The 27,051-nt window shown below is 45.4% G+C and overlaps 1 protein-coding gene across 1 annotated transcript; it reads left to right on the forward strand.

Moving 5' to 3' along the window:
• Positions 1-504: 504 nt before the first annotated feature.
• SNAPC3 (small nuclear RNA activating complex polypeptide 3) lies at positions 505-27,051 on the forward strand. Its single transcript, XM_084628001.1, has 9 exons — positions 505-774; positions 13,620-13,697; positions 16,389-16,473; positions 17,847-17,951; positions 18,610-18,759; positions 20,856-20,938; positions 22,484-22,648; positions 23,431-23,538; positions 26,044-27,051. The coding sequence occupies exons 1-9, from the start codon at positions 545-547 to the stop codon at positions 26,189-26,191; spliced, it is 1,152 nt and encodes a 383-aa protein (XP_084484127.1). The 5' UTR covers positions 505-544; the 3' UTR covers positions 26,192-27,051.

Genomic DNA, 27,051 nt, shown 5'->3' on the forward strand with positions numbered 1-27,051 from the left:
CTCTAACTCTCTGAAAAGCACCTCACTCACTTTAGAAGCTAGCAAAACACACAGACTAATAATAAGTGTTTTGGGATCAAAGGCGTTTTAATAGAGGGAAGCTATTATTAAACCTGCGAGTAGTTTTCTTAAAAACTATTCACGTATGCAGCGTTGGCTTGACATCCCACATCAGGGCACATGAGAGCCCCCTGCTAGCAGCATTGTGGTTGTATGGAGAGCCTGCAATTAGTGCTGTGCTCATCGTTACCGTTTTTATTAGGTAAGCAAAGAACCTTTTAAGAAAGAGACAAATATTAAGTAGTTAAAAAGAAGTTAGTTTCTTACCAGACTAATATCACAAAGGTTTTGGCCGGAGAGCTGTGCTCAGCTGGCGGGGGCTGCAGGCCGTGCGCTCCAGTGCAAGGGCACCCCCAGGCTGGGTTTCCAGGACCGAAGCCTTTGAATTGCGGAGAGACAGGAGACTGGGAAACTACAAAGCCCAGAATGCCGCGGGGGCTCAGGCGGCCTGTTTCCCGGCGGCCCCGCCCGGGGGGCCGGGAACATGGCTGGAAGCAGCGGCGGGGCTGGCGGCGCGGTGCCGGAGTACGAGGTGCCCGAGTTGCACACTCGCGTGTTTCACGTGGGTTCCTTCGGCGCGCTCTGGAAGCGGAGCCTGCCCGGGGCGGAGCTGGCCGTGCAGGGGGCGGCGGCGGCAGAGGACGGGGCTGCCGCCGTGGCGGAGGAGTTGGGCTGCGGGCTGGAGACCGCGGCAGAGCTCAGGGCTGTGTGCAGGTAACTGCAACCAGAGCATGGCGGCGGGGGGGGGGCGAATCCTGATGGCCCGCCACACGCTCCCTTACGAGGCGGGTCCTCCGGGGGAAGCCAAAGCCTTGGTGCTGCACGCCAGGCAGGAGGCCCTGCGAGAGAGGAAGGAGGGGGCCTGCGTGCTGCGGCGCTGACCCAGAGCGGTGGGAGGCGTTTGTTCAGCCGCAGCAGGAGCAGCTCATGTCCTTAGGGCGAGTCATGTCCTTAAAAGCTTTGCTGGCACAGCTGTGTCGGGGGGGGGGGCTTTGCTTTTCTGCACCCCCAACTCCTGTCTCAGGGAGCGGTGCCCTGCAAAAGCTCTAGTGTGGGTGCGGTTATGCTGGCGAGGAAGTTGGCTTGTGGCTCTGACTTACTCTGCCTGGGGGACCTGGTTTAAGGTAGACTTGGTGGTACCAGTTGTGTATCCGTTAGGGAGGGCGAGCAGGTATCGCCCCCCCCCCCCCCCCCCGCAGACGCTTTCAAGGGTAGACATGGTCTTAAAGTGCTTTTGTCCGTGTAGCTTACTAAATAAACTGCGCTGGCGAGAGTGAGTTTTTGTTTTTGTAACAACAGTTCTGCCCGCACTAGGGCTCTGTTTGGTATGAAAATGTCATTAAAAAAAATCACCTCTAACCGATAGTACAGGAGTGGCAAAAGTTTTAAGTATAGACTTGGCCTTAGTCTGCCTTGCATGCGGGGCTGGCTTTCAGCACGAGCTGACTCTTTGTGGCCCCTGCATAGGCTTGCAATGTGGGTGTGAGGGACAGTCTTACTTTCCCATCTCCATTGTTAAGACTGGTGAGGAGGCATCTTGTAATAAACTAGTTTAGCGTCACTCCTTTGGGAGCCTCATGCCTGCCTGCAGACCAGTAAATTTTAAGGCTGGGCCCTAGTATCCGGGGAGAGAGTTGTCTAGTGGCCAAAGCAACAGACTTGGAGTGAAAAGTTAATGGATTTTTTAAGCCCAGAAAGCACCATTATTGTGATTTTGTAATCTATCCTCCTGCATAGGAAAGGTCACAGAGTTTCACCCACTCATTCTTGCAGGAAGCCCAACAACTTGTGGTGAGCTAGAGTATATTTTTTAGAAGCGCAGCTGAGTTCTGTATCTAGCTCTGTTACTGACTCAATGTGTGGCCTTGGGCAAATTTTGTGCCTCAGTTTGTCTACTTGGCAGAGGAAAAGCTGCTGGAGTGGGGTGGCAAGAACATCTCTTGTTGCAGTTTGAAGACAGGAGATAGTAACGATGAATATAGGGGGAAACTATGGAGTGCTCATTTAAGTGTCAGATCCATGCATCAGGTATAAGTAAGCATTATCTAAGGGCTTGTCTACATTACCCACTGGATCGAGAGGCAGCAATCGATTCAGCGGGGGTCGATTTATCGCGTCTAGTCTAGATGCAATAAATAGATTGCCAAGCACTCTCCGGTCGACTCTGGTACTCCATCAGGGCGAGAGGTGGAGTCAACGGGAGAGCGACGGCCATCGACTTAGTGCAGTGAAGACACCATGGTAAGTACATCCAAGTACATCTAAGTATGTTGCCTTCAGCTATGTTATTAACGTAGTTGAAGTTGCATAACTTATATTGATCCTCCCCCAATGTAGACCAGGCCTAAACATTAGAGCTTAGTAAGCCATTGAGGAAGGCAGGCCTGCAAGGGTCATTCAGATGCTGCAGGAAGGAGTGTCTCTGATTCAGTAGGTGGGGCTCTTCAATCTTGTCTTCACTGGAAAAACATACCAAAAATTCCTACCATTCTCTCACCAGTTGAACTGAACTGGTGTTTGCGCTGCTGGGTGCTCTAATGTAGACGAGTTTCCAGTGCTAAAATAATTTTTCTACTGTTTTGATTGGACTTGGTTTATTGAAATAGAGAAAAGGAGCTCAGATCATTGGAACCTTGCCTATGTTAGGGCTCCTGCTGGTTTTAATACTGACTTAGCAGAACCAGAGGGAATTCTTTCATAAGCCTTCCCAGTGTAGATACAGCCTCTGAGGTTATGTCTACACAGCAAAGAAAAACCCATGGCTAGCCTGTGCTAGCCAGCTCGGGCTTGCGGGGATCGGGCTGATGGGCTATTTCATTGCTGTGTAGATATCTGGACTTGAGCTGGAGCCCAAGCTCTGGGACCCTCCCACTCCATAAGTTCCTTGAGCCTGGGCTCCAGTCTGAGCCTGGAGGTCTTCTTAGCAGTGAAACAGCCCTGCAGCCCAAGCCCCACAAACCTGAGTTGGGTGGCACGGGCCAGTCATAGGTTTTTTTTTGCCGTATAGACATACCCTGTGTCACAGCATTGTGCTAGGTGGCACTATGCTACTAGAATTGTGATCTTCTGGATAAGACATGCAGTGGACGTAGCTTGTAGTTAACTTTAACAGAAGTAGAGTGTCCCTGGCCAAATTTCAGTTTGCCATATTCTGCCTACCTAACATGCCCTGTGTAGTTTCAACTGGACATAGTATTCTTCACTTCCTGTCTTAACTAGATAGTGTGTCTTTGTGCTGTCAAATAGCTTTTGTTTTTCATCCCAGGAGTGGCTGTGCTACGGTTTATATTTTGTCATGTGTTTTGGGATCTGTCAGAATGAGAGGAGCTTGTCTGTATATTCAGTATATATTTCATCGCAAGGAAAATTGATAAATGCTTGCTACTGCTATGACCACTAAAGAAGAAACGGATCATGGCGTTACACTAGATTATCTGAACTCCGACAGCCAAGAATGATGGCCATGCACATTTTGACCAGAGTGAAATATTTATGGAGGCTGAGATCACAATGGCCTGTGCATGCAGGAATTGAAGACAGGAGTGCTGGGGGTAATGGCAGGACGGTAATCCTTGGGTTGGTGACAAAGACAACGTTATTTGCTCCAGACCGTACTTCTCCATACACTCCTATGTGAAATTGTTCATGTAATCTCACCCTGATATGATGATGAACTCTAATGATTGGGTCTTGACAAGCAGGTTAGGTGAGGGATAGAGGCATCTTCTCTGCAGGTTGGGGAGAGGCTGTCAGGTTCACCAGGAATGGTCAGTAAGGAGACTTGACATCTAGAGATAAGATTTTTATTTTCTTTGTCTACCACTCCAATGTTACAGAACAGCATTCACTTCATGTTGTCTTGTGCAGCGCAGAGAGCCGTGAACTCTAATGCCATCTAGGAGACAGGAGTGGGAGAGAACGTGGGGAGGCAGAAGCTGTCTGGGGTAGAGAACAAGTCACCTGATAGCAGCCCATTGGTCTTGTAGCAGAAGGAAGGCAAGTGTGCATACCCGGGAATGGTCTGGCACTGCTGCAAATTGGCTCCCAAATCTCTAATGTTGTTGTTCTCCTCTCCAAATTAAACAGTCCTAGTTTTCTGAATCTCACCTGATACAGGCCTTCCCAACACCCAAGACTGCCTCTGATTACTTTCAATTCCTTTCCTTGTATTTTTTCTGTCCCTCTTTCTTTGGGATGAGGTGACAACTTGAATGCATTCTTCAGTCTGTATTAGAGAGAAGCAACAGGCTAAATTCATCCATCTTGTAACCCTGACTTCACAGGACTTCTACTTGAAGCAGATGCATCCTGGATTTAATCAATTTTGGTTTTATCTACAATTACTGTTCTCGTAAATGAAAGTGATTTCAGTTAAAAAGCGAATTTATCCCCCATTACGCTAATATGTGAGGGAAAAAGGGAGAAATACTCCTCCCTTATCCCCTTTAAATAGCAACAAAAAAGATAATGAAAGCAGCCTGTTTATAATGGGCTGAAGGAACTTTCTGAAAAAGAATTCATAGTTAAAACTTTATAATTTCCATAGTTAAATCCTGTTAAAATACATGACATGGTCAAATGTCTATTCTTGACAATCTACCTTATGAAATTATCTGATATTAAGAAACAATCAAATAATATTTAACTTGGTGCATGTTCTAGCATCCTATGCCTATACTAAATCTCTTAAAAGACCTATTAAAGCAGACAAATTAGGGTATCCAGTTTCCACACATGTCTGGTTTTGATTTGGATATCAGTCAAATTTCACTTGCCTACCTACTAATCTTATCAGGTTATATGTGGAACTGATCTTTATAGATCCTTCAGTTTCTCCTGGATTATAAATTAACTCGTATAAAAAGCTATACTTATCCTACAGATGTCATGGGCAATTATTGTTTTGCTTAGATAACCATTGTGGGTTGCTGTTCATGTACTTTGGTGGCGATGTTCCAACTTCTAAGTGTTAAGAAATTAATTTAGAGATTAAATAGTTAATGTTGGTCAAGTGCTTTGAAGATGGAAAGTACTAAGCTTCATTATTCTAGTTTACCTGCTGAATTATTCTTTGTGTAAGTGTACAGCAGGCTTAGACTCAAAGATCAGTGTGGATTTTAGGTAGGTCAGGGGAGGTGTGATTGCAGGTACCTTATTTCACTGCAGCCCCAATTAACCTTCTTGTTTTATTAGGAGGTGTAGTTGTAAGTATTTCCAGGTATGTGTTATAAAGCTGTATTAAGCTAGTATTAGTGTCTTAAAGTGTTAGTACTTAGTGTCATTAGTATTAGTGTCTCAAAGGTGATAAAAGTACTGTCTTTACCCTTTATATTACATATCTTTTCTTAATTATTCAATTACAAGGAATAAATCAGATAAAATATTAAAACATGTTCTAAATAACTTAAAAAATTAACAAGCGGAGTTTGCTGCGGTGGTTATCCAATGTAAGTAAGGTCACGGTGAAGGGATGGCTTAGTGGTTGTCTATTTCCAGGGACCACAGGTCCAACTTTGTGCAAGTTTGACTCAGCTTTTTATCTCTGGTATTATTTATACCACTCTAGAGTATCTTTCCAGAGGAGAGCAATTGATTTCCTGTCACAGACCTAGTCAGATGCCTCCTCTTGGGCACTTAAACTGCTGTGAGTGGATCCAGCCATTGAATCACTGGGTGCTTTAAGACTCCAGCATCTGAACAGACACTACCCTGTCTTAGGGCCCAGACCCTCTGTCTAGCACTCCCCTTTGAGAGCTGGATACCGAATCCCCAGACACCGAACAAAGCTTAAACACATGCTCTCCCAAAACCGGGTGGGTGTTCTGGGTCCACTCCACAGGCTGACTCTTCAAGGGCATGGGGTAGGTGTAACACAAAACACAGAGACAGACTGCACAGGATTCTAAACCACCGTTGCTCTGTCCTTACCATTGCACAAATACACAGATCTGTACAAAAATAATATACCCTACATCAGTGGTGAGCTGGAGCCAGTTCGCACCGGTTCATGCGATCTGGTTGTTAAATTTTGAACCAGTTTTAGAACCAGTTGTTAAAAATTGTTACGGTTCCCTGAGCTCCTGGCCGGGGAGGCTCCCCCGGCCCCTCCCTCCTCTCGCAGAGCCTCAGCGTGCCGCGCTGCCATGCTCTGGACCGCTCCTGGGCAGCTCTGCAGCTCCTGCTGCTTTAAGCAGCATGGTAAGGGGGTGGGGCTGAGAGTTCCCGTGGGCCGCGCAGTATCCATACACGCTGCCCTGAGCAGCATGGTAAGGGGGCCGGGCTGGGAGGAGGGGTTGGACAAGGGGCAGGGAGCGGTGGGAAGGGGCGGAGGTTCTGGGGGGGGGCAGTCAGGGAATGGGTGTGGGGGGGTGGTTAGGCGTGGGAGTTCCGGCGGGGTCTGTCGGGCAGGGCTGGTGCAACCACTAGGCAGCCGCCTAGGGCGCCAAGTGGTTGGGGGCGCCAAAAAGCAGTGCCCCCAATTTTTTTTAAACAGCGGAGCACAAGGCTGCCGCTGCTCCCCGTCTCCCAGCTCCAGAGGGGCCACCCGCGGCACGGCCAGTCCCTCCCCCCGGGGGAGCAGCAGGCGGCAGAGCTCCCCGCTGCCCCCAGGGCTCTCAGCAGCTAGCTGCCACAGAGAGCCCCGGGGTGGTGCGGAGCCCGGCTCGGGTGCGGGGGGCCTGCCTGCGCCGCCGCTGAGAGCTCCGGGGGCGGCGGGGAGCCCGGCTCAGCCTACAGCGCGGGGAAAAAGGCGCCGTTTCACTTTGGGTTTCATGCGTTAGCCCTTGAACAAACAAGGAGAGTGCTATATTATACAACATCTCACAGATACTTTCTATAGTTTTAAGATCATACATTCTGAACTCTGCAGACTTCATACACAGCAAACAAAACAACAACTAACATCCTTAGCCTAGCAGAGTTTCAGTACTGGAGGACTGGATAGCATGGAGATCCGTAATGGAATATGCTTCTAAGATACTGACTCAAATCTGATCCATGTTAGCAGTGACAGAGAGCCTTTGCTGTAAGACAGCTGTTCATTGGCCTATGTAAAACTTTGTGCCCACCAAAAGAAACGGCCCATAATAGTTATCCTCCTTTGCTGCGTCTACACTAGACCTTTTTTTTAATGTACCCCCTTTTTCCCCACAGCTGTAGTTCCATCAGTGTGGCAATGGTGGGAAAACTGTCAAGTGGCTGTCAGTATTTTAACTACCATGTTGTCTGTCTATGCATGGAGCAGGTCAGTGCACCTGGTGGTTGCATTTCCAGTCGCCACTTTTGGCTAGCACCTGTGGTGGGTGGGAAATTTTTAGGACAGGGTGTATAGACTAGACCAGAGGTCGGCAACCTTTCAGAAGTGGTGTGCCAAGTTTTAATTTTATTCACTTTAATTTAAGGTTTCACGTGCCAGTAATATATTATGTTTTTTAGAAGGTCTCTCTCTCTCTATAAGTCTATATGTTATACAACTAAACTATTCTTGTATTGTAAAATAAACAAGGTTTTCAAAATGTTTAAGAAGCTTCATTTAAAATTAAATTAAAATGTTCATCTTATGCCGCCGGCCCGCTCAGCCCGCTGCTGGTCTGGGGTTCCGTTCACCTAGGCTGGCAGTGGGCTGAGCAGGGCCTGCGGCCGGGACTCCAGCTGGCAAGGGGCCGGCAGCCAGAACCCCAGACCGGCAGTGGGCTGGGCTGAGCGGCTCAGCCCACTGCCGCTCAGGGGTTCCATCCGCCAGCTCCTGCCAGCCGGGATCCCAGCTGCTGGTCTGGGGTCCCGGCCCTGCCCACATAGCGTGGGTACCTATCTTCTCCCTGGTTCTGGCCATTCTCTTCCTCTCTCTCTGCACTGAGCTGAGGGTGGGAGTGCACTGAGCACAGGGCTGGGGGTGAAGGAGCAGGTTGGGGCGTAGGGTCCGGCCAGGAGCTAGAATGAGGGAGGGGGCTCAGGGTTGGGGCAGGAGGTTTGGGTGTGGAGCGCTTACCTGGCAGCTCCCATTTGGTGGGAGGGGTGCAGATGGGCATGGTGTGTGTGTGGGGGGGGAGGTGCAGGAGCTCCCGTTTGGTGCTCAGGGTGGGGATGGGGATGTAGGGGTTCAAGAGTCAGGATGTGGGGGGTGCATGGGGTGTGTGGGGGGGTGGGTATGTGGGGGGGTGCAAGAGTCAGGGCTGGGGTTGTGGGGAGGTGAAGGAGTCAAGCCGAGGGCTGGGTGTGCGTGCACGGGGCTGCGTACAGGGCTCAGGGCAGGGCCTTGGGGGGTGTGCGGGGCTGCAGGGCAGAGGGCTGGGTGTGTGTGTGGGGGGTCAGGGCAGAGGGCTGGGGTCGTGGGGTGCTCACGACAGGGGACTGGAGGGGATATGCCCCGCTTCCCCAAGGCCCTGCTCCCGCTTCTTCTCTGCCTCCCTCCGTGCAGACTCGGCTCCTCTCCCACCCCCTCCCTTGCAAGGGCTGGCAGGGAGGGAAGGAAGAAGAAGAGGAGGAGGAGGGGCAGGAACTCAGAACGCTGTGGGAAGAGGTAGGGGAGCTGGCAGGACCAAGCTTCTGCCCCTTGCCCCCTCCCCCCGTGGGCGGGGAGCAGAGAAGAGCGGGCCGGGCTGGGCCGGGCCGGATTTTTAATGGCACGCTGCTGCCTGCCAGGACTCCGGCAGGCAGCAGTGTGCCATTAAAAATGGGCTCGCGTGCCATAGGTTGCCGACCCCTGGACTAGACCAATTATTGCCAGTTTTTGCAGAGGCACCAAAGGTTGAATGGTAATGAAAACTGAATTACTTTTTCCCTCTTAGAGATGACTGCTTCTAGTCAAGTTTGAGGCATGATAACAGTATAGGAAAACTTGCACTGTGACTACTGTACCTACTGTATGGGTAGAGAGCTACGTACTCCTTCATGTGTCAACCTGAGGAGTACGAGAATAGTTCCTGAGCATAAAAGGCTCTTATTAACTAAGAGACCATAAAGTGTAATGCTTTTAGCGAATAATAATAATGACAGTGGTGAATCCACCAGAAAATTCCTACAAGTGTCTTGCACCCGCATGTGCTTGAGCACTTAAACATTTTGAAAGGCAACTTCCAGTGATATTTTTATTCAGAAGAGTCTGCATCATCCTTATCTTCACTGCTTATTAGCCTTAGGGTGTGTCTACATTGGCAGAGTTTCTTCACCAGCAGTTACATCGGCTCTCAGAGAGCACTGAAGGGAAACCGCTGCTGTGTGTTCGCACTGTCAGCTGCCTGTGCAATAGCATGTTCACACTTGTGGCACTTGCATCGGTATTCGGAGCAGTGCACTCTGGGCAGCTATCCCACAGAGTATCTCTTCCTCTTCTGCCACTAAGTGTTGTGGGAAGGCGGAGGGGGTTGCCGGGTATCCTGGGTCCTGTCCAGTGCCGCGCGAGGCATTGTTTTGCATTCCAGCAATCCCTGTGCTTCCGTCCCCATTTGGCACCATCTTTCAATGGTTTGTGTACTGCGCGTCCTGCCTCTTCGGTCTGCAGGAATGGATCCTGCACTGTTGACCAATATGCTGCTCGTTCTCACTAACACATCAGGAGTGGCAGTGGAGTTATTCCTTAAACTATAAGGCAAGATGAGGAAAGCCCACTTTCATGGGACTGTGTGATGAGCTCATGCCAGCCCTGCGGTACAAGGACACAAGAATGAGAGCTGCCCCATTGTTGGAGAAGCATCTGGCAATTGCGCTGTGGAAGCTGGCTACTCCAGACTGCTACCAATCAGTCGCTAACCAGTTCGGAGCGAGAAAAGTCTGTTGGACTCATGTTGACGGCAGTGTGCAGGGCCATTAATCGCGTCCTGCTCCGGAAGACTGTGACTTTGGGCAACGTGCATGACATTGGGGATGGCTTTGCACAAATGGGCTTCCCTAGCTGCAGAGGGGCGATAGATGGCACGCACATTCCAATTCTGGCACCAGACTACCTAGCCACCGAGTACATTAATCGGAAGGGATATTTTTCGATGGTTCTCCAGGTGCTTGTGGATCACTATGGGCATTTCATGGACATTAACGCAGGCTGGTCCAGAAAGGTGCATGAAGCACACATCTTTTGGAACACTGGCCTGTTCAGCAAGCTGCAAGCAGGGACTTTCTTCCCAGACCAGAAGATCACTGTAGGGGAAGTCGAAATACTCCTTGTGATCCTGGGAGACCCTGCCTACCCCTTAATGCCATGGCTTACGAATCCATACATGGGGAACCTTGAAAGCAGCAAGGAGCGGTTCAACAACAGGCTGAGCAAGTGCAGAATGACTGTTGAGTGTGCTTTTGGCCATTTAAAGGCCCGTTGGCGCTCCCTATATGGGAGGCTGGACTTTGCCGATGACAATAGTCCTATGGTTTTAGCCATGTGCTGTACGGTCCATAATATTTGTGAAGGGAAGGGTGAAAGCTTCACTCAGAGCTGGACCGCTGAGGCTCAGTGCCTGGAGGCTGAATTTGAATAGTCAGAGATCAGGGTTATTAGAGGGGCGCAGCGCAGGGCCATAAGGATCAGGGATGCCTTGAGGCAGCAATTTGAAGCTGAAAGCCACTAATATTTGTTGCTATGCTCAGGAGTGCAGTGCTTGTAATGCTAGGAGGTGATTGTGATTGGTGCAGACGATGCACTGTGAAGGTTTAGGAAAATTGCCTGTTGCTTTGCAGGGCTATCTTTTCTTTCAGTTAATAGAATAAAGATTGTTTTCAAACCAAAACAACTCTTTTATTAAAAAAACACAACTGGAGGGGAGAAACAGACAAACAAAAAAAAAAAACATCAGCACTGCGGGGGTTGGTGGAAGGGAGCCTCACAGGAGGAGGTGGGGTTCTGGGACGATTAAAGATTTGTGTATGTCCAGGTATCGTATGCAACCATGTCCTTTGGAGTACAGTGCAGCGGGTGCTGTACTTCAGCAGGGCTAAACTGCAGAGGGATGGGTGTTGAGTGCAGTGGGTACTGGGAGTTCGCAGGGCTGGACTGTGACGGGGCAGGAGTGGAATGCAGCAGGTACTGACTGGAGCAAGGATGTTGACAAGAATGTGTTGGTGGTGTGTGGGGGGTGCATGGGAAAGAGTTTTGCGACAGCGGCTGCAGGGGAGGGTGGGTGCGGAGCGGCTCGGTTTGCAGTGCTAGGAGTGCCTGAAGCATGTCCGCTTGGCACTCCATAACGTTTAAGAACCGCTCCTTGACTTCGTTCTGGCATGTCACATTCTCCTTTCGGTCCCTCTTCTCGCTGTCCCGCCACTCCTTCAGTTCTTGTTTTTCTGCTGCAGAGTGCAGCATGCAGAAGGTCCTCTCTACTTTTTTCGTGGCCACTTCCTAATCCTGAGCAGCTGTTCAGCTGGCAATAACAAAGAGGGAGGGTTGGCTCCCAAGACCATATCTGTGAAGCCAAAATGCAACATATTACAGAAGCACTATTGTTTGCAACACACAGACCACTGTATCAGTGTTTTAAAACACAACCACTATTCACATACCTGTCACTAACTGGCTGACCCCAGGCAAGCACACGAGACACAAGTCCCCCAAAATGGTGAGTAGCTGCAGGGGCATGCAAATTCAGTGTTTCAGGACAGTACTGGGCATGTGGCTTTTGGGGAAAGCCAGCAATGTGGGGGGAGGGGGGGGATTTAAAATCATTACTGTCCCCACATTTTCCACAGGCTATATTCATTAATGAAGATATCTCGCTGCTGAGGGTGATCAGAGAATTAAGGGAGGGTCTTCTCCAACAGTGCCACTTCCGCCCTGGCCCTTACAAAGCTCGCCTGTGTGCGGCAATGGTCCCCTCCCCAGTGATGGCAGAGTGGCGTGGGAAAGTTACCCTTAATTGGGCAAAAAACAAAGCAGCTCTGCCAAAGAACGTGTGGCAGCAGATTGCTCAGTGTCTCCATGACAGCTTCCTGGAGATCTCTGAGGCAGATTCCCATGAAGTGAGGGAGTCAATCAACACCCTGTTCCACTGCTATGACTAGGCATGTAATGTACGTGCATCATACAGACACAAGCCTGCCTTCTGCAAATCCCTCCGTGCAAGCTCAGCACACAGAAAACAAGACGGCCTTCTGCAACCCTCCTTTCTCCAACAACTTGCTTCAGCGATTCCCAAAATCAGAGCCACTTACCAGGGGCCGCCTCCTCCTGTTATCCGCTTTGCCAAGCTCCAACTGCTGTGTCTGGCTAGCCACTTCCGGGCTAAAGAAGTGCTCCACTTCAGTGCACCACTGAGTATTGCATCCAGCTCTTTGTAGAACCGGCAGCTCGTGGGTGCAGCACCGGAACGGCAGTTTGCCTCTCGCACCTTGTGGTAGGCCTTCCGCAGTTCCTTCAGTTTGGCCCTGCACTGCATTGTGTCCTGGTCATGGCCCCTTTCTGTCATGCATCGTGAAATCTGTCCATAGGTATCATAATTGGTACAGCTGGAGCACAGCTGGGACTGGACAGCTTCCTCTCTCCAAATACTGATAAAGTCCAGCAGCTCGGCATTGCTCCAAGCGGGGGATCGCCTGGTGTGCGGAGCAGCCATGGGCACCTGGAAAGATGTGCTGAGACCATGGCATGCATTGCGAGCAAACAGGAAGGGGACTTACAAAATTCCCAAGGAATTTAAAGGGTGGTGTTGATGGCTGGTCACCTGAGGGCAGAATAGTAGACTTCAAACCGCTGCCTGTTCTCACCTCTCTGGTCATTGGTTTGAAGTCTACTACTCTGCCCTCAGGTGACCAGCCATCAACACCACCCTTTAAATTCCTTGGGAATTTTGTAGGTCCCCTTCCTGTTTGCTTGCAATGCATGCCATGGTCTCAGCACATCTGGCACCGCAGCGCTGTTGCCCCGGCGCAGAAAGCTGTACACCTCTCGTCAGGGTGGCTTTTTTTACAGCACTGCAACTGTGCAGTTTTTGCGCACAAAGTGGCTTCCCAGTGTGTAAACCTCGGGAGTTTCATCGCAGAAAGCTGCATTACTACACAAAAACTTGCCAGTGTAGACGAGGCCTTAATGTTGTTCAAATGTTTGCACAGATTTCCTGTCTCAAAACAGGGAGGTTTTATCATTTATACTTGGTTCATAATTTAGTAAACTTTTGGAAGACTAACCTGGGGTTCAGGAGAGCTAGGTTCTTTCCAGTATTCTACAACTGACTCAGAGTGGCTTTAACTCAATCACCTGTGTAAATCACTAAGAGATCCTCTGACGAAAGGCACAAAACCAAAGTAATATTTATTTTCACTTCCATTTCAACAAAAACTTAGAAGGAAAGCAGGAAACTGGTTGATTTGGCTAGGCATGACTCTAAAACAAATACTAAGGAACTACTATGAACTAATAATTCTTTGGACTTCCTTAGACTTTTTCCTCCCAGGAGCTCAAAACACTTCATAAAGAGTAACACATTTACCTTTGCAACATGCCTGTAAGATAGGTAAGTAGTACGTCCCTTAGTTTACAGATTGGGAAACTGAGGCATAGATTATACAACTTGATTACAGCGTAATTGATTTTTTATTATGAAAGAAGAATGAAAAAAATATGTAACCACTGTTCTTATTTTCAGTATTGACATGTTAAAGTCCCCTGATAAAGAAGAAGATCCAGAGATTATTTCTGAAGACAGCAGCCTAGTAACTCTTCGGTATGTTGGATTTTGATGCCCTTATCAGAACCTGGATAAGATAAATTCTTTAACCGCTGTAGTACCACAATGTGTGTGGTGTTCAGGCAGTGGTGTAACTGCTGGGCAGTTTCTAGTAATACATTAAAGATCTGGAAACCATTTTAGGGGTGCATAGGTTGCACCAACCCACTGCTTTATGTGCTTTATGTCTTACCTATGTCTGGGGCAAAAAAATAGAGATTTTTTTCATGCCATCTGCATTGAAGGATCTCATTCAATAAAGACTATCAGTTATAGTACACGAGATTCTGATATGGCTGCTGAGCTCGAACACCAGATGCTTTTGGACTGACTTTTAGAGATTCTTAGAGTATTAGGCCAGAAAGGACCATCAAATCATCTAGACTGACTTTCTCATATCACAGGTCACCAACACCACCCAGCAATCACATACTAAACCTAACCGCTAAAATTAGACCAAAATATTATAGGCCTCAGGAGGCTAAATTATTGTGTGCCATAGAGAGAGAACAGGGGCGACTGAGATGTGACATTGCCTGAGGACCCTTCAATGGCCCGGAAATTAAGTGAGAGATTCCCAGATGATCCTGGCAAGCGATCTGCACACCACCCTGAAGAGGAAGGCAAAAAACCCTAAGGTCACTGCCAGTCTCACCAGTTAGAGCCTGGGGCCTGGGCTACACTTGGGAGTTGGGGGGTTGAACTAAGATACACAACTTCCGCTATGCTATTCGTGTAGCTGAAGTCGAAGTATCTTAGTTCAACTTACCTGGCCGTCCTCATGGCGGCGAGTCGACCGTCGACTCCGCCTGCCGAGGTGGAGTACAGGCATCGATTAGGGGATTGATTTATCGCGTCTAGATGAGATGCGGTAAATCGATCCCCAATAGATCGATCACTACCCGTTGGACCGGCGGGTAGTGAAGACATACCCTGAGCGTGTGAGCAAGAACCAGCCAACCAAGCACTGAAGAGAGAGAATCCCCAGTACCACCTCAGAGTACTGGCTTATTCCGTCCAGGGTTCGATCGACAACTGTGGCCATCTCTAATGCTACAGAGAAAAACAAACCACACCTATAGTGGGGGTCGAGGGGTAAACAATCCCTTTCTGACTCCTGCAGGTGACCAGCTGAAGCATGAGATTTTATAGATTCATAGATACTAAGGTCAGAAGGGACCATTGTGATCATCTAGTCTGACCTCCTGCACAACGCAGGCCACAGAATTTCACCCACCCACTCCTGCAAAAAACCTCTCACCTATGTCTGAGCTACTGAAGTCCTCAAATCGTGGTTTAAAGACTTCAAGGAGCAGAGAATTCTCCAGCAAGTGACCCGTGCCCTATGCTACGGAGTACGGCGAAAAACCTCCAGGGCCTCTTCCGATCTGCCCTGGAGGAAAATTCCTTCACAACCCCAAATATGGTGATCAGCTAAACCCTGAGCATATGGGCAAGATTCACCTGCCAGATACTACAGAAAATTCTTTCCTGGGTAACTCAGATCCCACCCCATCTAACATCCCATCAGGCCTATTTACCATGAATATTTAATTACCAAAATCATGTTATCTCATCATACCATCTCCTCCATAAACTTATCGAGTTTAATCTTAAAGCCAGATAGATCTTTTGCCTCCACTGCTTCCCTTGGAAGGCTATTCCAAAACTTCACTCCTCTGATGGTTAGAAACCTTCGTCTAATTTCAAGTCTAAACTTCGTGGTGGCCAGTTTATATCCATTTGTTCTTGTGTCCACATTGGTACTGAGCTTAAATAATTCCTCTCCCTTTCCGGTATTTATCCCTCTGATATATTTATAGAGAGCATCTAAGTCACCTCACTCAAGGCAGCGGGTTCCCATTCGTGGATCACTAGGAGGGCTAGGTATCTTCTTGCAGCCTGGATTTAGGTGTCTATCCCCAAGAGAGGGACAGGGTTTAGTACACGCCCCTGTTGTCAGCATCGCTCTTCAGCTAGCTTTGGTGGCTCCTTGCCTAGCATGCTGGCTTTTGTGGATTGCATTTGTAGGCACCTGTCTCTTCCCTTTTTATTGTATAGGGAGCCTAGGTACTTAATTTGGCCTTGTGGACCACAGTGGTGGTGGTTTGATTTTCTAGGTGTCTGAAAGTTATGCACTGTGATGCTCAGCATTGCAACACTGGACTCCCTTCATGGATTCCACCCTGGATTTTAACCCATTTAATATTCTTTGTAAACTTCCATGTACGTTGATGGTTTGATATACAAAGATATACATCCATACAGTGTTTGGCTGAAATCTTCTAGAACAATCTAGATGTTGAACTTTCAGTTAGTTCAGTGAGTTTTTCTGAACAGGTGGCATTAGCATGAAGTAAAATGAGTGATCAAGACACTTATATAGGCTTGCTACACCATGATGTAATCAAAAAGATAGGCTTCTGCCTACATTGGAACATTATTTCTGGAATATTTGACCATGGTCAAATAACAGGTGGTCAAATGACTGGTCAGCTGACATTATTCAACTGGTCAGTTGACCAGCTGGCCAAGCCTCATCTCTCTGGAAGTGTTCAGTTTATTCCATTTTAAACCAGCATTGCAGTTCCCATGTCGTTTTAAAATCTGTCTAGTTACAATAAACAGCAGGCTTTGTAATGCCATTTTGCCTTGTCTCTCTCTCTTGTTGACCCCAACCCTATCAAGAATTAGAAAGAAGGCCCTGGAGAGGCGAGAAGAAACCATAATTGTAGATCGCACTTGCAGACAAGAAACATTTACTTATGAGATGGTAAGATTCCCCCCTCTTCTCCTTCCAGATTCTGAAGACAATCAAACCATGTCAAGAAAACAGCTCACAAGGGCTTCGTTTGCTTTTTGTTTTTGCTTTGCTGGTGAAGCCACGTATATCACCACACTATTGTACTATGAGTTTGCAAACAGTGACTAAGATGACATATGCTCCTATAAGAGGGTAGCCTACACTGCAACACTTTTGGGGAAGGGACGGTCTCTCACTGTGTTTGTAGAGTCCTTAACACAATGGGATTCCAATCTTGGCTGGGGCTTCTAAGCATGAACATAATATTACTGATAACATGAATACTGTTCTGTATAGGTGCCCCAATGTGCTGTACAGACATGTAATATGATCAAGGCATAGGCGCTATAGCCATGCCGAGAGCTCAGGAGTCATGGGATGGGGTCACAACCTCATCTTTAATTTAAAACAAAAATATCCACAACCATAAGGGACAGACTTTTTTTTAAAAATGAAAGGTGAAATCCCTAAATTTCCAGCTCCTGGAATCAATTGGCTATACAAGAAAAACACCAGACATGATGAAAGTTAAGAATTTCCCTGTGTGGCCCTCCTTATATGCGCTTAACGCTGCTGCCTCCCCTTGCCTTGTCCTGTGTGTGTGTTTTAACATTGTGTAGTATACATAAGAAACAAATCAAAACCAAATGGGGGGTAAGGAGTTGACACAGATATTTTCTAGAAAACAGTAGGAGCTACTTAGCAGTCCTGTGAGCCAAGCTCTTTAAAAAGAAGGCACATGTCCGGCAATTGATGCTCTAATACGGCAATGTCAGTAGTTGCAATGGAATCTATTATTGTAAGTAAAACATACTAGACAGTCTGAGTTTTGCTTACATTAGCAAAAGAGACTCCAGTGATAGTCCAATTAGCTTTCACTTCAAGGACTAGCACTTATCTCTGCATGGGGCTACAGCAGCAGCAAGCATCTCTGCTCTTAAAGCTAAAGAGCACTTTGTGGTGGCCAGATTGCAGTGAAATCCTTTTTCAGCCAGAAGTCTGTTTTTGTTTGGGGCAACGTTCCCCAACTGTTAGAAAAGGGAGAAATTACCTCCCTTACTCTGTTTGACAGCTGGGGGTTCATCTTAAGGAAAGAGCATAACAAAAATGCTTTCAGCTCATATCCAGAACATGCTAGTTTGTACTTATAGGAGGATGAGAGGCATGGTAGTGCTGGCGTCTTGGCTTGGATTTGCTTGACATTTGGGTTGAGTAAAGTAAATGTACATCATTAGCACTAGTCTCTTGTTTTCGCTCACTTCTCCCATGTTTAGTTTCTAATCCATTGTCTGAGTGCATTCTGTTGCAAACTGTACATGTGTATTAACATTTTCTCTTCCTAGGAGTCTCATGCAATTGGAAAGAGGCCAAAAGATCCAGCAGATCTAATTGAGGAAGGAGAACTTTTCCTAACTCTGAACATCTTCTATCCTGTCATATTTCAGAAGGTTGGTATTAAAAACTCTCTGGGTCAGATTCTGATGCTTTTTCCCACCTTGAATAGTTCTCACTCCACAAGCAGTCTCACTGAAATCACTTCTTCTTTATCAGTTAACCTGTAGGTGCTACTACAATTTATCCGAATTGCGGGTCCACTGTGTGAGACACTGTATAAGCGTACCATAAATCACACTCAAAGGCTGCTAGAGACTGGCTTTCTGTGATTCTAGGTGGTAGTTGTAAAAGTTTCAGTCTTTTCTTAATGGTTCAGTAGTAAATTCATAGTTTTACTGTAGATCAGAATGTGTAGCATGTAGAACTAAGGTGAGCTCTGTGGGGCTGGCCAACAGTTGTACTCAAGTTACTTGTAGGGTTGCCAACTTTGGTTGGACATATTCCTGGAGATTTCATCACATGACTTAATCTTTCATTCCTAGTTATTTGCAGCCATGAAAAACTTTGAGTCTTGTGCTTCAAATTAGTTCCTTGCTCTAAAAACTGGCTGCAGCTTTAGAGGGGCTGTGGAAAGCTGATGTCAGCCTTTTATGGGGAGGAGTTAGGCCTTGTGCTGCTAATGACTCCAATTAGTCATTCTGTAGCGGTGCTGGTGGTAAAGACATTCTGGCCCTGTTGTGAACTGAAGGCTGCTCACTGTTTCTTTTGTAGCATAAAGATCACAAACCTTATCAGACAGTGCTTGTGTTGGGGAGTCAAAAACTCACTGAGCTCAGAGACTCCATTTCCTGTGTCAGCGACCTTCAGATGGGTGGTGAGTTCAGCAGCCACCCTGACCAGGCACCAGAGCACATTAGCAAGGTACAGTCATCTAATGTAAAGGGGTTGAGTGTGTATGTGTTTGTGCTTTGTTTCCGCCCCCGCCCCCTCCCCAACAGTAAAATGTAATGGTGAAGTTAGATTACATACTTGTTAGTATCCAGATATCATGGTGGGAGGCCAAATTTAATACCAAGATACATCTGTAATCTGAGAGAGATTTACTGATCTTTGCAGAATGCTTTTTGAGCTACATGGATAGAAGATGCGCTAGCATAACTTTCAGAATGCTTTGAAGATAAAAAATGAGTGTTTATCTATTATTAGGGTCTATGAAATGCCTCACATGTTTCTGAGCACTAGAACATAACCATTACAGCTAAAGTTAGTTGCCAGAAGTCACCAGATGCCTGTCAAAGTGAGACATCAGCTCTTCTGTTTTCCTTGGCAATTAAAATATGGAAAAATCTTTTGCACACTCTGCACTTATTGTGACTTCTTAAAATTACTGTTAAACTTTGTAAACACATGCATGTACATACGAAGTATATATACTAATTGTATTTTATAGCTATGCACAATTACACATATAACATATATGTAAAACTTTCCTAAGTTACAACAAAATTATTTGAAGAGCTACATTCTTAAAATATGTTTCTATATAGAGTCCGGCTAACATCCCAAAGCAGCCTTCAGCTTTCTTTACAGAATTTTACTTTTGTAAATTAAAAAGTTATTAATCTGAGAATGAATAGATCAGTGCTTAAAGTTTTTTGAATGGCGATAAAAGACTACCTTTCTCTGTCCCCATTTAAATGATTATTTAAAAAATAACCCCAGGTTCTCCAAAAAGTAATCTATAATTTACTGTGGGATGCTCCTGAGGGGAAATTGGCATCTGCCTTACTTATGCAATGGTTCCCGCTGTTCCTTAATAATATATATATATATATATATATAAACTTCTCTATAGAGAGAGAGACCTTGTGGAGGCTCTTCACTTACTTTCAGCTATATATTTGTGAGGTTAATCTATTTCCTTTTGTGTACCTTTCTATTGTTTTAAGTTCCCAAACCCATAATAAAAAAAATGCTTTATGATATGACTGCATTTTCTATTCATATAAATACTACTTGCTGCTAATTTTAGCCTGTCCACGTGTACAGCTCTCCATGTATTGTAAAGCGCAGCTGATTAACAGAATAACACATGGTTATTTTGCCAGATAGTTTTTTCCTCTTTTTTTATTTGTTCCTGCCTAGTTGATATGAATAGAGTTTAGCAAAGGAGCTCACTCTTTTATATAAGAGTTAATCTACACAGCCTTGTCACAGAACTTGTGTAAATAGTGGATACTCATTAGCTAGCTTCAATAATTTCTAGTGATGCAGAATTCTATGAGCCCTGTTAATGCCGATATGAATGGCATAAAACATTAATTATCCTCTGTGAGAAAATGTGTGGTACAAATGGCCTATCTCTGACAAATTGTGTAATTAAGAGAGCATTTTGTGGGATGCTGGATCTCTTCAGAGCACCCAAAAGGGGGATGATTTGACCTTCCAAATGTTTATGGAGGTGTGAGTAGTCACTATTGCCACATGGCTACCTTTTAATATATGTGTTTTGTCTGCAGGATTGCAGTAGAGTTGATGACTTGGCATCCTGGGGAACAGCGGGCCTTGTGGCACAGCCTGCTCTGACCTTGCTAGTTTTCAGCACCTGGAGAGTTGTGCCTAAATTCTGTAAATGATGCTCATGGGTTTTTAGAAATCTGTGAGTAGCAGAATGGGGAAATAATAAGAAAAGAAACATTATTACAGCATGATCAGTTTGCCGTCAACAGAATAACTCTGCCCTAAATTTTAGTTCTGTATTGTTTGCAAAAAATCACACACTGTAGCCAGTGACTATGCAACAAGCCATATTTTGACATCAATATTTAAGCTGAACTCCCCAGTGAAACCAATGAGAAGCTCTGCTTAAACACTGACAGAATGATACAGCCAAATATAATGTACATCCATAAAGAGTACCACAAATAAGCTTAATTTTGCAAGGTTTGTGTTGTTTAATCTATTGTTTTGTAGTACAGTACTAATGTTGTGTCTCTCTCTCTCTCTCTTTGTCCAAGGATCTCTACAAATCTGCTTTCTTTTATTTTGAAGGTGTTTTTTACAATGATAGAAGGCACTCAGAGTGCAGAGATCTCAGCAGGTATAGTATGCACAGTCCCTTAGTGGGAGGAGACCCTTAGAGAAGAGAAATTTGACTGATTCTGCTGCTGCTATGTGATGTTTCTAGGAACAGGAACTTTTAATGCCTATGTGGAGCTAAAATAATTCCCCAGTTAGTACATTTTAAAGCTTATCCTCCTTGCCTGCCCTATTCTTTGTACTCACCTTTTCTCTCCTTCTTGGAAAACCCCCTAATTTCTCTCCCCTTCCATAGCCATCCCCAGCACTGAACTGATCTTCCTGAAGATCTAAAACTGCTTCCTCTGTATGAGCTGGGTCCATTTATTTGTTGGGAACAAGTTCTATGAAGGGGAAAGGACTGGCAGCTGCAGTTTTGCCTGGACTAGACTTTAAAATGCCCTGGCTATTTACAAAGGGCTTGTCTACACAGTGCCGTAAGGTGTTCTACAGGGGTGTGAATTGTAGCGCGGGCTACCTGCCCCATGTAGACCCTGCCAGTGCAAACTAAAAGGTGTGCATTGATGTAATCCCATTTCAAACAGGACTATGTCAGTGCGCACTAGGTAAGTTTTAGTTTATGCCAACGTGGTCTATGTGGGGCAATCAGAGTGCTCTGTATTTCATGCCCATGTAGAGACTACTATGGTGCCATGTAGACAAACCCAAAGACTGCTAAAGGGTGCCTCAAAAAAGAAAAAAAAAGAAAAGGGGAAATTGGCAGCTCAGCCACAAATTAAAAATGTGCTGTTTTTGTGAATCTAGCAACCCCTAGTCTCTTCCTCCCATTACTGAGCATACATTGAATACTTTCTACACAAGTGCTTCCTGGAGTTGGCAGAGAGAAGTTATGTGATCAGCCCTGAGAAAGGAGAGGGGTCGAGCTATGGTGGCAGGTGTCTTTGAAACCATTTCAAACTGTGGTTCAATTTTGAAAACTTACTGAATTAACCAGTCAATACCTGTTTATATGAAGGCCCTACTGCCTTTGTCGGGAGCTGCACTATTATGGTGGTCAGTATAGAAAACCCTCACAGCTGGATTTGGTTCCTTACTGTGCCACAGACTTGCTGTGCAATGTTGGGCAAGACGTATGATCTCTGTGCCTCACTTCTCTGCTCACAAAATGAGGATGGTCAAACTTTCCTAGCTCAGAGAAGTGTGAATAAATGCTACTTAGCGACGAGCATGTTCTAGAAAATCCAATAAATGTGAGCTGAGCTCAGAAATAACCATGCAAAAGGTGATGGAGGCTTGGCATGCTACACATCACATGACTTCCATGCATGGCCAGGAAAGTCCTCAACTTTACTTGGATTTCTTTAGAAAAACGATTGGCATTGGATTCTGGGCAGTCTCAAGGCACAGTGTATAACTCTGTGGAAACGTGGTGTTCAGCAAATCCCGACACACACATATATAAGAAATGTTGGTAACTTTTTTTTTTGTAATCAGTGACCTGATGAAGAGTTTGACTCACCTAAAATACTAGGTGCATAGCTAACTTTCATACGTTTTCAGCTTCTAATATAGCAATCCTAACTATGGTCTGTCCATGAAATTTCAGAACAATTATTGAGTGGTCAGAATCTCATGACCGAGGCTATGGGAACCTTCAGACTGCTAAAATGGAGGACTACACGTTTAATGACTTGTCTATCAAAGTTGGTTTTCCATACCTCTTCTGTCACCAAGGAGATTGTGAGCATATCATTATCATCACAGACATAAGGTAAATTATTACTATTTGGGAATGCTCATGCAGTTACTATAAGTGCTTTGCTTTCTCTCTTGATGTCAGAGAGTGCTTGATAAACACTAATATCAACACTACTTCAGAAAGCTGAAGTAGAATAATTTCTACAGTATAATAGTGTAATTTTTATGCAGAATTGGCTTAGTAAAAAGATTTTATTCTGTATGCACCTAATCCTCTGCAGCAAGGAAGGAGATAAACAGAAGGGAAATGATAGACCATCATGTAGTAAAACAGCCATAAAACTAATACTGGATTGGCCCAGGTCCTGCACTCCTTTGCCTTTTGTTAACAGCCTGCTCCTGCAAGATACTCAGTGTCTCCCATGATTTGGTGAGCATTCCTGTTGTCCTCAGTAGGAATGCTCAATGTATGGCAGGCAGGAATACTCCTTCAGTTCTCTCACTTATAGAGGAAGCCAAAAAGCTTTTGTTCCCATAAGCCTGCTATACCTAGGGTTTACACTGAGCGTCTCTTAGGTGGCACTTGACATCTCCCAGGATAGGGCATTACGTGTCTAATGGAGATCAGCTTTACCACTGACCCATACGAGTGAGTCTGTGATATGATGCGACTAGTATTCATGTCTTAAGATTTATGTCTGTGTGCCACAATTCTGAATGTGACTTTCCCTAGTCTGCACTGGCCTCTAAATTGTGAACAGCATTGTCCTCTAACCTGCCTGTCCGTGACGGTGTTCAGACACAATAAAATGATGCAATGTAGCCAAGCCCTTATTCTGTTCCTCTCTGTGCAAGGCTTGTTCATCAGGATGACTGCCTGGATAGGACCCTGTATCCCTTGCAAATCAAGAAGCATTGGTTATGGACTAGAAAATGCTTTGTATGCAAAATGTATACAGCCAGGTAAGTGGCCAGTGCTATTTGGTTAGTGTGGTTTCTTCATCCATCTATGACTTCTGTTAACAGAAATCTTTCTAGGTGTCTTTTTTTTTTTTTTTTTTTAAAATCAACATCCTCTGTCCTTGTACTCCAGGTGTTTGTGTCCATATAGAACTAATTCAAATTATTAGCAAGGCACAACACACTTTTTTGTTATACACAAATCCTCAGTTACTGTCTCATTTTCTGAAGAATGTCCCTGTCGTGCCCATCCTACAGATTATTGAATGATAGGGGAAACTCTTGTAGGATAACCAAAAGAGAGTGGAAAAGAGGGTGGTAAACTTCTGGACAGCTCTCTTATGTTTGACACTTAGAATATGAGCCCAGATGTATTTATTTTAAGGTTTTTATAGAGCAAAATGCTAGATTAAAACAATGATTATAACAAGACTAAATCAGAGTCTCTTTTTCAGGAGTCCATGTGTTGTATCTGTTTTAAAAAACAGTGTCTGCATTAAAGTATAGATAGTAGAGGAATAGGAGTAAAGCTAACACCCTGATTTTACTATACAGCTTTAAGTATTTCAATGCAATAATTTTAAAGGTTAAAAAGACAAAAAATGTAGCTTCTCCCCTCTGCAGTTTACTAGGTCATCCCCCCCCCCCCGTCTCTTTAGGCTGTGTATGCAGAAAAATACATCTGTGGCCATTTGTGCTAATCCACACACAGGCTTTGCTAGCTGTTTGTTCTAATTAGAAAGAACTGTGAGCAAACCCTCTGTCCCCTGCAATATTTTACATTCCATTCATCTGGTCTTACGAAAAGCCCATCCTCAGGCACAGTAGAAATATCTGTATCAGGAAAGTAAACCAGTCCCAAAGGCTAGATATGACACCCTGGTGTTTTATCGAGTTTTGTCTAGGTCACTTCAAAACCAAGTTTTGGCTGGTTGCTCTAAGTGAGCGTTCATGCCCCTTATCCCAGTCTGATACATGGATTGTGCTCCTTTATCTTCAGTATTTTGTCATTGGATCACTCAAAGATAATCAGGCAGAATGCTGTTGGGACAGTCCATCTTGGTGTTCTTAGCAAGTCCCCTGGATGCTATCAGACGTGGCCATAATCCATCTGAGGAGTCTGACCATAAGGGCAGGTGGAGCCAAAGGATCAATGTCGGGGAAAGACAGGGTGGGGAATGCATTACCAGAGGTGATGTTCTCTAACTCCATTATATTAAAACCAGGATTAAGCGGGGAGATGCTGAGCCCCAGCTGGCCAGAACAGCTTTGGCTGGACATCTCTGCATGTTCTAATCTGTGCTGGATAGCATCTTCAGTCACTGGTTTTTTAATGAGTAGCAAAGGCCTTGTCTACAATGCAAGTATTTGCACCAGTGTAGCTATAGTTCACTAGTGCAAACCCCCTAGTGTAAATGTGCTGCACGGGTGCAAATAGTGACTGGTAACAGTACAGCTTACCTTTCTCTTTTGCAAGTCATTTCTTACATTAGTGCAGCCCATCTACACTCCGGGTTTCTACTATGTTTATATAATACCTCAGTACACTGGGTGTGGGTGTCTTTGATCTGTGACAGGTTCTCTAAGTGCTACCATATAATTATTTCGCTGCGCGTCTACTGTTCCTCATCTTGACATCTGTATTGATGATAACTTCACCTCTGTTGAGAGGTATAGAGCAGCACCCTCCCTATTTAACCCAGTCTCCCCTGCCTCATTCAAGCTTATGACTGAAAGGAAAATATTGTGCGTCCATATATGTAGATGCACATGTGTAAACAAAATTTCACAAGTGACCAAACTGCATCAAAAACAATGCAAGCTCTTAATATATAATTAAAACTGCCACTTGTCAGCTAATTGACAACAGTAAGTAAGAGAACTTAGATTAAAAATTCAATTCTAACGACCGTGAGGAAAAGCACTAGACTTTGGATGGCAGTGTTCAGTGTCAATCCCAATTATCTCAACCTCGGTTTCTAACAAAGCGTGTCTCCCCATTCAGTTGATTCCCAATTCTCTGAACAGGTTTGGTTGTTGCTCAAGCAGTTTGCATAATTGGGGAAGCTATTGTACATCTACATTCCTCCCCCTCCCCAGGCAAATAGTTTTAATTTGTATTAAGTTGCCAGGCAATGAATGGGAGCTTCATACTGTATTTTAATTTGAGTACCCAAAAGTTTGCTAAGAGCTTCACAGAACAAGTAAGGACACAGCCCATGCTAGATGCTGCTGCTGTAGCAGCAAGTTTGTGGACGTGATTAAAGGAATGTGGTTCTTGGCAAACAGGTTTGGGAAGGAGCTGCCTCTGCTGGGAAATGGAGTAAGATGGCAAGGATAAGACTCACCACAGTGGGTTATGGTATCTTTCATATTTCACTGCATGTACAGGTGTTCACTGCATGTACAGGTCTAACGAATCTAAGAATAAGATTTTGATGGGGGTGTGTCCTATACACATTAAATGTGTCAGTCTAAAGTGAAACACCTGTGTTTTAAAACCTGCAGGTGGGTGACTAATGAGGACAGTCTCGCTCCAGAGGACCCCTGTTTCTTCTGTGACGTTTGTTTTCGAATGCTCCATTATGATGCAGAAGGCAATAAACTGGGAGAGTTCCTTGCTTACCCTTACGTTGACCCAGGGACTTTCAACTAAGGCTTCAACGAGAACGAATTCAGTGAACTGGAACCGTGAATCTGCTGCAGTGGCGGTTGGGTGGTTCTGAACAGATGTAGTCTGAAATACTGCTGGGGTTTGGGATAGGCCATCATTCCTTTGTTCAGAAGGGGGGGTTCCTGCGCCCATCAAGTTTTTGAATCTTGTTGGTAATCCAGAAAGGGAGCATTTACTTTTACACAGTGGATTAGTGTGGAGGAAACCGCCTCAGCCACGCTTCGTTTTAACTATAAAAATGTAAAAAAGCGCTGCTTGCTTTTTTTTTTTGAAGTGCCTGTCGTACATTAAGTGTGGAACTATAGACTTCTAGGCAGAGAGACTCACACTTATAAATCTGGGTGTCCAAAACTAGGGTCCTGAATAAAAGAAATCTGATCTTTAAAAGCTGAGCACCCCTGGCTTCCATTAACTTCAGAGGATACTCCATTTGACTTGTAGGCACCCTGGTTTGAAAATTCTGGCCATAGTCTCCTCTGAACAAGGGCAGATGACTTTCATTAACTCTGATGGCAGTAATCCAAACCAATCAAGAGGAGAGAATACATCCTAAGAAACCAGTCACAGAGTGCTAGTTTATTTCCAGGTCTCTTGCTTCAAGCAATGGCTGCTTGTTCATCTCAACACATTCTCCTTTCTTCTTTCTCTCTCTGAAGGAATAGGCATTTGTGAAGAGTAAAATATGTTGCATTTAGCAGTGCACAGTGCCCTACATTTCAAATGAATTTCATGTTTATTTCAATTCCTGTGCTCCTGAGTTTATCATTTATAGTTCGTAATGGGCATTATTGGTTGCAAGTGCATTTTTGCTATTTTAATATTACTTGACTTCTCTATATTGA

This window comes from Lepidochelys olivacea (assembly GCF_965140295.1).
Source record: "Lepidochelys olivacea isolate rLepOli2 genome assembly, chromosome: 5".
NCBI lineage: Eukaryota > Metazoa > Chordata > Testudines > Cheloniidae > Lepidochelys > Lepidochelys olivacea.

Bases quoted from the DNA above. Each gene is read 5' to 3' on its own strand.
- SNAPC3 (XM_084628001.1), top strand. From the start codon at position 545: ATGGCTGGAAGCAGCGGCGGGGCTGGCGGCGCGGTGCCGGAGTACGAG. The intron at 18,760-20,855 runs GTACAGTCATCT...TCTTTGTCCAAG, and splicing joins CACCAGAGCACATTAGCAAG to GATCTCTACAAATCTGCTTT. The intron at 22,649-23,430 runs GTAAATTATTAC...TCTCTGTGCAAG, and splicing joins ATTATCATCACAGACATAAG to GCTTGTTCATCAGGATGACT.